Raw genomic sequence first — 14,703 nt, 5'->3', positions numbered from 1 at the left:
ACGTACACACCTCCTGTGCAAATCTCTGCAAACCAATGAAACACACACACACACACACACACACACAAGAGCAATAAGGGGTATAATCTCACAAGGAACTTGAGGGAGCTGTTGTCATCATCCCATCTGCTGGTCAGAGTCTCAAAGGTCAAGACCACACTGGAGTCTTTCCATTGTTGTAAAAGTTAATGAAAGTTAATTATTAAAACTGACAGTAAGGTGATTTCCCCACTGCCTTACATAACCTATATATAGACATCTCTATACATATGGATGTACTCAGAACCTATAGACCTAAATGGATGGACACTGCCTCTTGGAAGTGGGCAATTTTCCACCACCACTGAAGTGCCTCGATGAGTCGGTATCAGGTAGGAACCAAATGTCTGTTCATTTTACTCCAACTGGTGTTCTTTCTTAAAAATGGCTTGTTTTCTGCTTACAACTGATTCAAAAGTTAGGGTTGCATTCTTGAGTTTATTCCGTGAGCAGGACTATTTAACAATAGGCTAAAAATGTAAGTCTGGAGCCCTAGCCATGCGAAGTAAATATTTGAGTAGATTTTGATATGACCAAGTAAATGTTTGTATGCATTGTTAAGGTTTAAATAGACTTTTGAAAGATAGTAGGGGTTTTGTCTTCATTATTCCCATATTCCTTTAATTCTTCATCTAAATCTGACTTTAAAAGGAGACCATCTGTTCTGAAATTTAGCAAATAAAGCAAGATTTCAGGCAAGGTTTTCCCAGGTGATAGAATGCTTTGGTTCAGCTTCTCTCCATAATGAAGGTCCTTGGTTCTCCAAACAAGGAGAAAAGAGCAGCCTTCCTCCAGCCACTGTTTCACTTTGATAACAAATGGGAGGATGAACCGGTTCACTTCAATGGGACTGAACTCCAGGCTACCCAGGCTCACATTTTGTGTAGGTGATGTTAAGAGCAGGAGCATGGCAGGAGGGGCTCTTAGGCACAAGGGCAAGAGCACTCTAGGTGCCTTATCTGCAGCTCTGTTCTCTTGCCTTGCCCCCCTTGGGGATCAGAACCAATGGGCACCTGACATCAAAAGGCAAAAAAGAGTGTGTATTGGAGAGAATCATTTAGGAGACCTGGCTGCTTGTCCTGGCTCTGTCACTTGTTAGCTGTGAGCAGTGGGACAGTCTTTTATCTTCTCTGATCTCCATTTCTTGATCTGTCAATTGGCAATAATACTGCCTTCCTTCTCTACGTCCTTCACAGTATAACGGCCAAGGGAGAAAAGTGAAAGTGCTTAGAAAAATGCAAAGTCTTATAGAAAGTCAAGGGGTTCTCTTTATTATTTTGTGAGCCTAGTGGGTCTGAGACTCCTTCCTATGGCACAATGTACAATTCCCCAAACAGTTTAGACTTCTGGAGCACGAAGTTTTCTGTTCCAGTATCTGGTTCGCTAGACTCTGAACATGATGCACTCACCCCTACCTGCTTTTTCGGCATCTCTTTCAAACTTACCTGTTCTTTAAGGTCTAACTTGCGAACTGCAGTTCTTTGATGAAATCTTCCTCAACACATTCCCATCCCTTCTTCTTACAATTTATCTGTGATTTTGGGCACTCCTATACCCGTAAGCTTTGGAATTTAGGACTCCATCATTTACATATCTTCAGTTTATAGGTCAGTTTATTTCCAACAAACCTTTCTGAGTAATTACTACGTTATAGGTATGACGCAAAAAGGGGGAAATGATTAAGGTTGGGGCCTTGTCCTTGGAGAACTGCATATTATTGGTAAGAGAAACTTAGAAACAAGTAACGACAATACGATATACTACAGGATAGAAGTACATGCAAGGTGTGGACAAAAAGGAAATGATTAACTCCCTGAAGGCTTTATAGCATCGTCTTATCTTATACAGTGAGGTTAGGAACAGGGTTCCCAATACACAATAGGATGATAAATGCTGGTTGAAGGAAAAAGGACCAAATCAATGGTCAGGGACCGCTGAGTATTTTTAAGGATGAATTGGAATTCACCAGGTGTTGGGGAAGCACAAAGATAAAAGAATGCATGAAAGGAATAGGAGTGCTCATTATCAAGGTATTAAGAAAGGACTGTAATTGCGAAAGAGGAAGAGGAGAGAGAGGAGGGGTGAAGGAGCTTGCGAGAGAGGCCAGAGCCAAAATATACCAAGCTAAGATTCTTCAGTAGGTAGAGGATTTAAAATGATGTTAAAATAAATGGACGAGAATGGAAAATTGCAAATTCTGATAAGCTCAGAATAAACATGATGTCATTGAAAGGATGGAGACACTCATGATTTCAGATAGGTTCCAGCTGACTTCTTCTTGTAGAAGTATTCGAGTCGGTCCTAAAACTATTATCTGTGCTGTTAAAGGCTAAGAGCCCCTCCTTACATACCCTGCTTTCAGTCTTGACAACAGCTCTCCAAGAAAGGAATGCACCCCCTTTCGCCATTGGAAAAACTAAGTCTTAAAGCACTTGCCCGGGAGTTCCCGTCTTGGCTCAGTGGTTAACCAATCCAACTAGGAACCATGAGGTTGCGGGTTCGATCCCTGGCTTTGCTCAGCGGCTTAAGGATCCGGCATTGCAGTGAGCTGTGGTGTAGGTTGCAGACGCGGCTTGGATCCCGAGTCGCTGTGGCTCTGGCTCCGATTCGACCCCTAGCCTGGGAACCTCCACATGCCGCGGGAGCGGCCCAAGAAATGACAAAAAAGACCCAAAAAAAAAGAAAGAAAAAACAGCACTTGCCCATAGCAACACAGAGAAGCAATGGCTAAGCAAGGATGGGAAGGCAGGTCTACTTAGTGCCCAAATTCTCACTCTTTTCTGCTGTACCTCCCAACTCAGGTTTGACTTAGTTTTTCAGCAGATGACCCATAATAATAACTGCCAATAAGCGTTGTCAATGGTAATAAGATTAGGGCCCGAACTAAGATGAAGATAATACGGAGCCGTTCCCAGAAGATGTTATAAGACCACTGTAAATTAAAGAAGTCGCATAAACAGATTTCTTAAATAATCAATACAAGACACCTGTTATGTCCTTGCCCACTACGGACAGTAAACCAGAGCTATGTAAATCATCCATATTATTGTGGGGGGAAAGAAAAAAGAATCCAAAATCTTTTCCTTTAGCCATATTGCCGGGGGACTCTTTGGAGATATTTCCCCACATCTACAGGGCCCTCATTCCACTCCTATCACCTTTAATTGCCTCCTATGTCTTGCCTCCTTGCCTCCTTCAAGGCAAGACTCAGCTTCAAAAAAAATCTGGGTTTGTGAAAAGTTGATAGCTCTCAAAGGATCATGACTCAAGGACTGAGGAAAACAGGAGTGTTTTGTTATGTGCTAAATGAAAATGGACCCATTTATTTCTCTCCAAGAAATAGCTACCAGGTTCAGGTTCACACCTCTATCACAACGTAATTAATTAATTACCATACTGAGTTTCAAAAGGGACTCAGGCACTCGGGAATCACAGCATTTAACTAGAAAGGATGGCCTGCCCCAGCCTCTGACCTCTTGTGATCTCTCTACACCAGCATCCTTCCCACTCACCTTCACCCCCATCCCCCAGCCCATTGCCACTCTGACCCCCCTCCGAGGTTGATGCCATCATCTCCCCCCTTCCATTCAGCTTGACATCAACCAGAATATGTAGTTACATGTCCTTGATTTCTGGTTCATGCAGATTGGGGTTCCTCTGAAAGTACCCAAAAAATTATTCTGCTTGCTCACTCACCTCCTCTGCCCCACGCCTCCCCCCCATCCCTGCCCCAAGAAGCTATCAAGACACCGCTGTGTTTCTCATTGTCCAAGGACCAAGTCATGAAACAGGACTGGCTTACCTCTGGTTTTCCACAGACTGGCCCAGGATATTTTGAGATGCCCCTGAGGGGTGGTGTCACGGAGAAGTCCTCTTGGGGAAGGTGGTGGTACCCAGCGTGACTGGGGAGGGGCTGGGAAATACTCAAGCACACGTTTGCCCCCTGGTTTCAAATTACCACTAATTAAAGAAAAATACTAGCATTGCTTATGAGCATCTTGGTTCAAATTAGTTGTTTGCTGCAGAAAAGGCAGACCCTCGAAAGGCAAGAACGCTGAGAGGGTTAACGCTGAGAGTGCAGAGGTCAGGGCCCCTGATGCTTCTTAGGGGCCAGGAGTGGGTATGATGGAGGTAGGAGCCCAGGTAACTGGAAGCCAGGTGAAGACACTCAATGCTGGGCCACAGACTGGGGTGGGTGGAACTCAGGGGGGTTGGGGAGACATGCACACGATCATCTGTAATTCCTAGAAATATCAAAATGTTATGAATACATCAGGATAGTTAAATTTGAAAAAAATCTGAACTTTAGAAATTAATCGCGCTATTAAATTTCTGCTCAGGAAAAAATAAAAAAGCAGAGAGAAAGAAATGTGTGTGTCTAAGCTGCAGGACTAAGGTATATAGATATACATAGGTGTGTGTGTGTGTGTGTGTGTGTCTATACATGGAATATATAAATAATAAAAGCCAAAAATTTAAAAAGAACACATCATTGGAAAAGAAGTAAAAGTGGACAGGTATACAAACGAGGCTCAAAGTTCAAAAATTATTAGGAGGAAAAGTCCCTGAGAGGGAATTTCCAGCCCCCCAAAACTACTGAAACCCTAAGGAACCCAGAGAGAAATCGGAGTCATGAAGATAGAACATGAAAAGGCGTACATTAATAGGAGTGCAATATTCGGAAGTGGAATTGTGATTCTAGGAACCGAGAAAACGTTTCCCAAGAATTCTGGGGAAAAGGTAACAAGTTCAGTGTTGGGGTTTTTTTTAAAGTTAAGAAAAATGACTTCTGAATTCCTAACGAAAGTAGGTCATTCTCAAGAATTCCAGAAATGATGAAATGGAGATGACATGAATTTCTGACTAGCCAGAGCGTCTCACAGCAGAGGCACCACGGGGTGGCCGATCCAGTGGCTCAGATGGTCCTTGTGTGTGGACTCTCAGGCCGTAGCTCTGGGGAGCAGAGACAGCGGGAGGGGAAAACCATAGGATTGGGACGGTAGCACTCCAGGTCTCTCGCTCACTCTAAATTCTGGAAGGATTTCTTTAGCTGCCCTGACTCCTGCCCTCAAGCATTCCCCTTGTAGTCAGCATTTGGGCATGACGTGGAAGCCTTTTCCTGCAGGACAGCCAGAGCCCAGGCTCTGACCCACTGAAGAGCCAGCTATGGCCACCCTCAGGGATGGAAGCCTGTGGAGATGTAGTTAGTTTGCCATCAGTGTCACTGGCCAAAACTTGGCAGACAGCCCCAAAAGGAAGAAAAAAAAAAAATACTTTCGGGATCTTTCTTAAGGAAGAGAACTAATGAGTGTCCATGAAAAACTTGGTGAAAATATGACTAAAGCAACAAAAAGAGTGGCATCTTTTTTTTCCATCTGGAGAAGCATGTGCCAGACATAAAATGCATAGGAGGTCCCAGGTGTTACAGCAGGTTAAGGCTCTGTTATTGTCACTGCTGTGACTCAGGTTGCAGCTGTGGCACAGGTTTGATGCCAGGCCCAGGAACTTCCATGTGCTCGGGGTGCATCACCAGCCCTCCTCCCCCCCCAAAAAAAGGTCTAAAATGCACAGTACCGAGTCTTCTTCACCCTAAGGTTGGCTAGGCTGGATACCTCACAGGAGTAAAGCTATCCTTGAAAGACAGCCTCAGCAAGAGACCTCAAGGGTCAAGAGTCACCATGGTGGATTAGATCTTGTGTTAATGACTCCACCATATGGTTGGTAATTGGCAAATAAGGACAAAAATCCATGCAAGGCATGGTCGTGAGTAAGCCAACCCCACTTCACGTACAAGCTCACTTGACGATGGCATGTACTAGATAGGTGGTGAGATATGACACCCAGAACAGGTGGGGAGAGCAGGAAAGCAGATGGAGATGGGACCCAGAAGGACCGGCAGCTTGGGGATGGAGAAGGCTCAGAAAGAATAGCACAGGAAGGAGTTCTCGTCCTCGTGGCTCAGTGGTTAACAAATCCGACTAGGAACCATGGGGTTGTGGTTTGACCCCTGGCCTTGCTCAGTGGGTCACAGACGTGTCTCGGATCCCAGGTTGCTGTGGCTCTGGCGTAGGCTGCTGCCTACAGCTGCGATTAGATCCCTAGCCTGGGAACCTGCATATGCTGCAGGAACAGCCCTAGAAAAGGCAAAAAGGCAAAGAAAAAAAAAAAGAAAAACGAATAGCACAGGAAGGTTAACAGTCATAACAGTGTTCAAAGGGACTCAGATTCTGGAGGTCAAGCCAGAGGGTGGGGCAGAGGCATTACATTGTAGTCAGAGAAGGACAATAGAGAGGACTTTGGAGGAAGCTAGGGAATGGGGTGGGGAAAGAAAAGGGTGTCAGATATCAGGTGGGGCCAGAAATTGAGGCCAACCTCTGATTCCTGGTTATAACTTGAGCTCGGCAAACATGCTGAAAACTCCCTTGAGCTATGGGAGAAGCCCATGAAACAAGGTACAATCTAGTTTGAGATAATTCAATTAATAAGTGTAATTGGGGTCTGGGAATAAAACTCTGGGTATTATGGGTAGATACAGAACCAAGATTAGAGGGGAAAATGCTGAAAGTTCATTGGAAGGTTCTTCAATTGGGTTCACACTGGACAACAGAAAAGCTGCCTGTGGTAGAAGCAATAGCAAAGCCTCAAAGCAGATGTTGCATTTTGGACACGGTACTCGCTGTATGAATTGTGTGGGCTAAATAGGTAATGTGCGTAAAAGGTTTTGCAAAATTGATCTTTTAATTGTAATAAAATAGGATTGAGATAAGAACAAAAAAAGTAAACATCTTGTACAGAAAATGCAAATAGTCAGAATAATAACTACCATTTACTGAATGCCTATAGTGTGCAAGACGCTTTGAAGCAATGCTAGATGCCTTGAAAACATTTGCATTTGGGAGTTCCTGTTGTGGCTCAGAGGGTTAAGGACCTGACATTGTTTCTGTGAGGATGAAGGTTCAATCCCAAACCTTGCCCTTGGATAAGGGCACAGGTTCTCCTCTGATCCAGTGTTGCAGTGGCTGTGGCATAGGCCACAGCCAACTAATTCAACCCCTGGCCTGGGAACTTCCATATGCCACACAGGTGCCACAGGTAAAGGGGGAAAAAAAATTCTCATTTAATTTTCACAATCACCTTGAAATCTGAGTATTATTTTTATAGGCATATAGATGAAGCTTAAAAAGTTTAAGTAGGAGTTCCCGTCGTGGCCCAGTGGTTAACGAATCCGACTAGGAACCATGAGGTTGAGGGTTCGGTCCCTGCCCTTGCTCAGTGGGTTAACGATCCGGTGTTGCCGTGAGCTGTGGTGTAGGTTGCAGACACGACTCGGATCCCGCATTGCTGTGGCTCTGGCATAGGCCGGTGGCTACAGCTCCAATTCCACCCCTAGCCTGGGAACCTCCATATGCCACGGGAGCGGCCCAAGAAATGGCAATAAGACAAAAAAAAAAAAAAAAAAGTTAAGTAAATTGCCCAATATATTTCCTTTAAAAAATCCCATCACTAGTGAAGTAAGTAACAAAGTGATACTTACTTTGTGCTACACTTTTCTCAACTTTAAATTATCAAATTCCATTTGGGAGCTCCCTGGTGGTCTAGTGGATAGGACCCAGTACTTTCACCATTTTGGTCCAGGCTTGATCGTCAGTCTGGGAACTGAGATGCGCCATCAAATTGCTGCTGCACGCTATGGCAAAAAAAGAAAGAAAGAAAGAGAAAAAAAAATCCATTTAATTCCCAGAAACAATAAGAAATGTGCAATATCCTTGAATCTGACAAATTAAAAGCATTTTATAAGGTGTCATAGAAATTCTGATGGGTAAAATGGAACAGCCTCACTTAGAGTTAGGGACAATGACTAGACTTTAATCTGTCCCAGGACTCCGATGCCATAACTTAGGAAACATTGCTGAAAAAAATTTCTTAAGTAATTTCCTTTCTTGAGATCTCACTTTACAAGTCACAAATGCATTCATTCACTCATTAGTAAACTGAGTCAATTTCTATTGCTTTTGGCAGCCTTTTCAAAATAAATCAAAGCCCTTGTTTACTTACCCAACAGAGCTGTGTCCAGAGCATCGGGGTAAAAAGCGATATCACTGTCACAAAACACAATCTAGGTCCCTTAATCCAGCCTCTTTTGATCTCAAAAGGTGGTAACATTCAGTGCAGAGCTCACTCATCTGTAAATTGCATCACATTATCTCCGAGTTATTTAAGAAGCAAGCTCTGTTTGGTTTCAGGCATTTTAACCTGCTAAAGGCAAGAAGGGTTTGCCACACAGTTCCAAAGGTCTTCCACTCGCCACAGCCGTCAGAGAAAGCAAAATGATCGAAGCCATCGGGAATCAGTATGTGGTGGCCAGGCCAGTGTATTCTGCAAACGCTTTCGGGGAAGAGCATAAGAAGAAACAGAGACGTCATAAGACTTTTCTGGATCATCTCAAACAGTGTTGCAGGTAAGACATTTTTTTAAGGTACGGGCAGTAGGGGTAAAGGAAGCACCATTTCTGAACTGTTTAAGCTTCCAAGCTCTCCTTTCTAGCTGTAGCCCACAGTCTCCAGAGTCTTTTTACCTTTGATTTCCAAACCTCTCCCTCTCTGCCAGGGCTGGGAAGGTAGTGTCTGCAATGCACACCATCCTTCCACCTCAGAGGACTGACAGATGAGGACAGAGGAGAATTCTCCAACAAACTGTGGTCCAGTGCAAGCTGGGGAGGGCAAATAAGTTCTCTTACGGCTAAAGAGAAGGGACAATTTTCTTAAAAAAAAAAAAAAACCATTGGTGATGGCTGGGGAGCAGCGGCTATGGGTAAGGAGGTGAATGGTATTGGGAAGCTAGTGAAATGATCATTTATGATTAGCTTTATCAATGTTCCATCTACAATTAGACCCTGAACTTAAAATTGGATAGTAATTAACTGACTTGTGGCTTTCAATGTTTTCAGCTGTTCCACACAAAAGGCCAAGAGAATTGCCCTTTCTTCGTTCCCCATAGCATCTTGGTTGCCAGCATACCGCATAAAGGAATGGCTACTCAGTGATATTGTTTCTGGAATCAGCACAGGGATGGTGGCTGTGCTGCAAGGTAACTTTTTTTTTTTTTTTTGAGATGTAATTCATGAATCAAAAATTCATCCTTTTGATGTGTACAATTCAGTGTTTGGGGGTATAGTCACAAGGTTATGGAACTATCACCATTGTCTAATTCCAAGATATTTTCACTGTAACCACCCCCCAAATCTCTTGCTCATTAGCAATCACTTCCCACCCCAGCCCCCTCACCCCTCCATCCATTCCCCCTAGTAACAACTTTCTTTCTCAATGGATTTGCCTATCCTGGGCATATTATGCAAACAGAATCATATGTGGTCTACTGTGTCTGGTTTCTTTCACTTAGCAGAATGTTTGCAAGGGTCATCCATAACATATGGGTACTTCGTTCCTTTTCGTGACTGAATAATATTCTAAGGAATAGATAGACTATTTTGTTTGTCGATTCATTGCTTGATGGACCTTTGGATTCTTTCCACCCTGTGGCTATTATGAATAATACTGTTAGGAACACTTGTACACACATTTTTGTGTGAACCTATGTTTCAGTTCTCTTGGGTTTATACCTAGACGTATAATTGCTGTCATATAATAACCCATTAGCAATGGTGAGGGTTTGCATTTCTCCATGTCCTCATGAACGCTTGTTATTGTCTGCCTTTGTTATTTTAGTTATCCTAGTGCGTATGAAATGGCATCTCATGTTGATTTTGATTTGCATCCCCCTAATGACTAATGCTGTTGAGCATTGTTTCATGTGCTTACTGACCATCTGTACATCTTTGGAGAAATGTCTATTTAAATCTTTTGCACATTTTAAAATTAGGTTATGTATCTCATTGTTGAGTTGCAAAATTTATTTATATATTCTGGATACTAGACCCTTATCCAAGCTATGATCTTCAAATAATTTCTCCCTCTCTGTGGGTTATTTAATTTTTTTTTTGAATAGTATCCTTCGAAGCACACATTTTTACATTTTGATGGAGCGCAATGCATCTGTTTTTGATTTGGCTGCTTATACTATAGGTGTCACTTCTAAGAAACTATTACCTAATCCAAGGTCACAAAAGTTTCCATCCAAGTTTTCTCCCAAGAGTTTTATAGTTTTAGCTCTTACATTTACATTTTTGATACATTGAAGTTAATAATTGCTCAGGTGCCATCTTAAATACTTGAAGAACCTAATGAAAACGTCTGTGCATGAAATAAGGACATTGATGCTTGTATATTCACAGGTCTAGCGTTTGCTCTGCTGGTCACCGTCCCCCCAGGCTATGGGTTGTATGCAGCCTTTTTCCCAGTCATAATCTACTTTTTCTTGGGCACTTCTAGACACATATCTGTGGGTAAGTGTATTATGAGGCTAATTAATACTCGCATTGCTTTTTCTCTCTGCATGCCATTAGACACATGCTGTTTCAATTCCAAATTGTGCAGAATCCCAGAAAGGAGTCATAGTTTTACGTAAGAATTAGGACTAGGGCTTGGGGAGGCAGGCCTGAACTCCAGACGTCAGTCTGTTCACATGCTCCATTGCGGTTGAAAGACGATGGTGCCAAGGGGAGGCCGATATTGACTACACCTTCCTTCCTTAGGTCCTTTTCCAGTTCTGAGTATGATGGTGGGAGCAGTAGTGGTGAGATTAACCCCAACAGCCGACACAGCTGATCCAACTGTCTCTAATAGCTCCGTGGGTAATGACTCGGCACTAGATGACCATAAGGTGATGGTGGCTGCAACGGTCACAATTCTTTCTGGCATCATTCAGGTAAGCACTTGTCATGTGGTCTCCCCTCCCCAATCCAGTTGTCCTGACTGGCACATCTCTTTCTGGGTTTCCTCCTTCCTGTCCCCGCCCTTCCCAACTCTTCCTGTTAGTTTAGATCCCTCCTTCAGTGGCCCCTGGGAAAGACCAAGGGTCACTCATCACAACTGGAAGAGGAGGGGCAGGTCCCACCTTGCGGAGAGGAGTGAGCACGGGTCCAGAGAGAGGGGGAGATGAGATCGGTGAGGCGCCTGCGGTGACAGTGTAAGGCTGCATTCAGGACACTACCTGGGAAGTGATACACTCACTAAACAGGAACATGCAGGGAGAGAGAAAATGGCAACTTAGGAATTGTTATCTTTCTAATTCCTCAGTGACTGTAATCTAATTGGAAGAGATTGGGGGTTAGCACTCTGAATTGTCCATCTCAAAAGTTTAGAGAAGGCCGAAAAGGATTATGGAAAGTGTCAACCCTCACGCCCCAGCCACACCCCTGCCACCATTGTTGGTGGGAAAAATGTCACAGACCACTCAAGATGTTGCCTAAGTTTATGGTTAATGGTATTATTGGCTAAAGCCAATATTTAAAGGAAAAAAAAAAAAGGAGTCAATTCTAACCACAGCATAAGTGCTATGTCTTCCTGACCAACAATGGGGTCAGTTTGACAATGAGGTCTGAATGCATTTCTGATCCTAGTGTGTTTGCAAACTCACAGCCGAGGCTGCATTCCAGGGACAGGAGTGGAGAGGCAGGCCAAGTATCTATCCATTCGCTTTACTGCAAAACAGATGTTTGGGGGGAAGGAACCATTGTTGCCCTCAGTTAAAACTGAGTACTTCTGATGTCATGAGCGGTAACGTTTTTCTTTTTCTTTTTTTTTTTAGGGCCGCACCCACAGCATACAGAGGTTCCCAGGCTAGGGGTCGAATTGGAGCTGTAGCTGCTGGCCTACACCACAGCCACAGCAACGTGGGATCTGAGCAGTGTCTGAGACTTACATCACAGCTCATGGCAATGCCAGATCCTTAACCCACTGCGCAAGGCCAGGAATCAAACCTGCGTCCTTGTGGATGCTAGTCAAATTCAAGGAACGTATTTCTTAACGAAAGTCGGGCAACTCGTTTGAGCAAATGTGAATGGATGGTCAGCTGCGCATGCAACAGCAGCTAGAAAGGGCAACTTAAAATTCCATGGGAATATTTATGAGGGCTGATGCCAGATAAGATTCCACTACAAAAGGTTAATGGGTGGGTCTCCTAAAGATACTGCACCTTCAAAGGTTGGCAAAGAATAAGCCTGTTACTTCTTGGGGGTGTACTAGTCTTCCTTGCTAGTTGAACACCAAGGAACATTCCACCGTGGGAACTGGGGTGGAGGAAGGAAACAGAGGGAGGTACCTTGAATGGAAAGTGTTCCAGGGGACCGCTCCTTCTTGCTTCTTCAAGGCACACGAGTGCAGGCTGTATCTCCACATTTTCAACCGTTTTGGTGGCTGATCCTTCAGCTTGCCAAAGTGGGCTCCACATCGCATTAACAAAGGCTCTGCCCTCTCTTTGCAGATGCTCTTGGGGGTCCTGAAGCTCGGCTTCGTGGTGATTTATCTATCCGAGTCCCTGATCAGTGGCTTCACCACAGCTGCTGCTGTGCATGTTTTGGTTTCCCAGCTCAAATTTATGCTGCAGCTGACAGTCCCAGCCCACACTGATCCATTTTCACTCTTCAAAGTAAGTATTCCTGTTGCTTCCAAAAAATGGAAATATGTAAAAGTTACTACCCTCTTTCCGGGGAACTTTCCTTTGGGGCCTTTGCTGGGGGCTTACCTACAACTTGGAAGAAGTTAATAAGCTGTGAAATTTATTCCCATGGAGAAAAAGTTAGTGGCAAAGAGGACAGTGCTGAAAATCTACCACAACTATGAACAAACAGAAATTGGTGGCTCAGTGGGTTAAGGATCTGGCATTGTCACTACTGTGGCACAAGCTTGATCCCGGGCCCAGCAAACTTCCACAAGCCATGGGTGTGGCCAAAAAACAAAATAAAATAAAATAAAATAAGTAATCCCAAGCGAAAAGGATTGAAATTATTTTTAAAAATTATGAACTGTGCACAGTTAGCTAGGAAATTATTTTCCAAAAGTGGTAGAGCCAGTGAAGAAATATTCGGGGTCTGAACCTTAAAAAAAAAGCCAGAAATTAAGGAGATACATGCTAAGAAAAACTATCGGAGAGCAGTCAAAGATTATTCCCTGGACAGAGCAATAGCGTTGATTGTGAAATAAGAAATGATGGCAACAGGACCTAAAAGCAGAAGCAACCAGTTATGGAAATGTGAAAAGCATCCAAAAAAATTCAATACTAGCCAAAGAGAATCCCCAAACCAGTGCTGGGAACAAACTATGCTAATGTGACCTTCTCACCTTCGTCCTCTTCTCTACAACTCCTCATTCATGGTTGACGCGAGCAGAACAGGGAATGGCCATCAATCTGTCGGTCCTTTTGCTTTTATGTTATTTTTATCTATTTGGAGTTAATGAACTATTGTATCCTAATTATACATTAGCACTTGTGAATTTTTTTTTTTCATTTTTATACTTTTAGGTACTAATTTCCGTTTTCTCACAAATTGAGAAGACTAATATCGCAGACCTGGTGACATCCTTGGTTATCCTATTTGTTGTATTTGTGGTTAAAGAAATAAATCAGCGCTACAAAGCCAAACTTCCAGTGCCCATCCCAATTGAACTCATCATGGTAACTGATCATCTTAAGACTTCCTCTCATAATTCATTAGTCTTGTGTTTTTATGTCAAAAGCCCTTTGCCCTCTGTAGAACTGGAGGTTTCAGTGGGACAGGCACCCTCTCTGCAGTTTCTGGGTATAATATTTATAAACAATATTAAATTCTCTCCACTCGGAATTGAATAACTTGCTTTGATGATGTGGGCTTATCCTTTTCCATGTATGACAAGGACGGTGCAGAGAGCAGACCTCTATGAAACATAGCAATAGACCCTTGGAATGCAGTTGTGGTTCTCAGCTTTGGTGGCGCATTACAGTTGCCTCAGGACTTTGCAAAAAGTAGCCAAGCCTGAGCTTGAGATTCTTATCTAATAGGCCAAGGGGTGGATTTGATAATTTTTTTTTTTTTAAAGCAAGACTCTTAGTTACATCTCTCATTTCTAACTTGGGCAATTTGCAACTTTGCAGACTGTGATCGCGACAGGTGTGTCCTATGGCTTTGACTTCAAAAACAGGTTTAAAGTGGCTGTGATTGGGGAGATGAAAAGTGGGTAAGTGTGTCTCTTATGACAGCCTCTCTAAGCGCTAATTACAGGGTAAACAGTGGTGAGGGAAGATTCCATGCTGAAATGCATTAACCCATCTCAGAGGCCTCCCTGCATCTGGCATTGGAGATGCATTTGGGAAGAAGGCTAACTATGCTTCTAGGAAGGTGCCACAGAGGACATAGAGCCTGCAGTTCTCAAGAGCTGAAAGCATGTCTGTGTGGAAGAATTCACAAACCAGAGAAGAGACGCACATGCAGCTAAAAGTGAGATAGTGAAAGTAGAAAAATAGGCAAATTAAACTTGCTCCCCCTAGGAAAAAAAGAAAAACAAGTGAAACCAGATTTCCTTGACCATAAATTACTATAAACAATATGTAGTGTTTTGTTTGAGGTTACTGGGGCCAAGTTCAAAGGAGACACTGAAGGCATACCTGCCACACGCTGCTTGAGCATTCCAGATGGGCACACTCTGTCCTTTCGGCTCAAGTTCAAAACAAGCTCAGAACAACTCTTACTGCTGCAAAAGGATAGGAGGTCTAGGTTGTACAAGGAATTTG

The 14,703-nt window shown here is 43.4% G+C and overlaps 1 protein-coding gene across 2 annotated transcripts in view; it reads left to right on the top strand.

The window, feature by feature from the left end:
* Positions 216-14,703, top strand: part of SLC26A3 (solute carrier family 26 member 3) — a 38,143-nt gene continuing 23,655 nt past the window's right edge. Inside the window, exons 1-8 of one of the 2 annotated variants that reach the window (XM_021101946.1) lie at positions 216-371; positions 8,283-8,497; positions 8,987-9,126; positions 10,331-10,441; positions 10,691-10,863; positions 12,421-12,585; positions 13,459-13,611; positions 14,068-14,150. In XM_021101946.1, coding sequence (XP_020957605.1) covers positions 8,367-8,497; positions 8,987-9,126; positions 10,331-10,441; positions 10,691-10,863; positions 12,421-12,585; positions 13,459-13,611; positions 14,068-14,150 — 956 coding nt within the window. In that variant the 5' untranslated portion in view covers positions 216-371; positions 8,283-8,366. 2 annotated transcript variants of the gene reach the window in all.

Source organism: Sus scrofa, chromosome 9 (assembly GCF_000003025.6).
Source record: "Sus scrofa isolate TJ Tabasco breed Duroc chromosome 9, Sscrofa11.1, whole genome shotgun sequence".
Classification (NCBI taxonomy): Eukaryota; Metazoa; Chordata; class Mammalia; order Artiodactyla; family Suidae; genus Sus; species Sus scrofa.
This window is presented reverse-complemented; position numbering and strand designations above follow the sequence as displayed.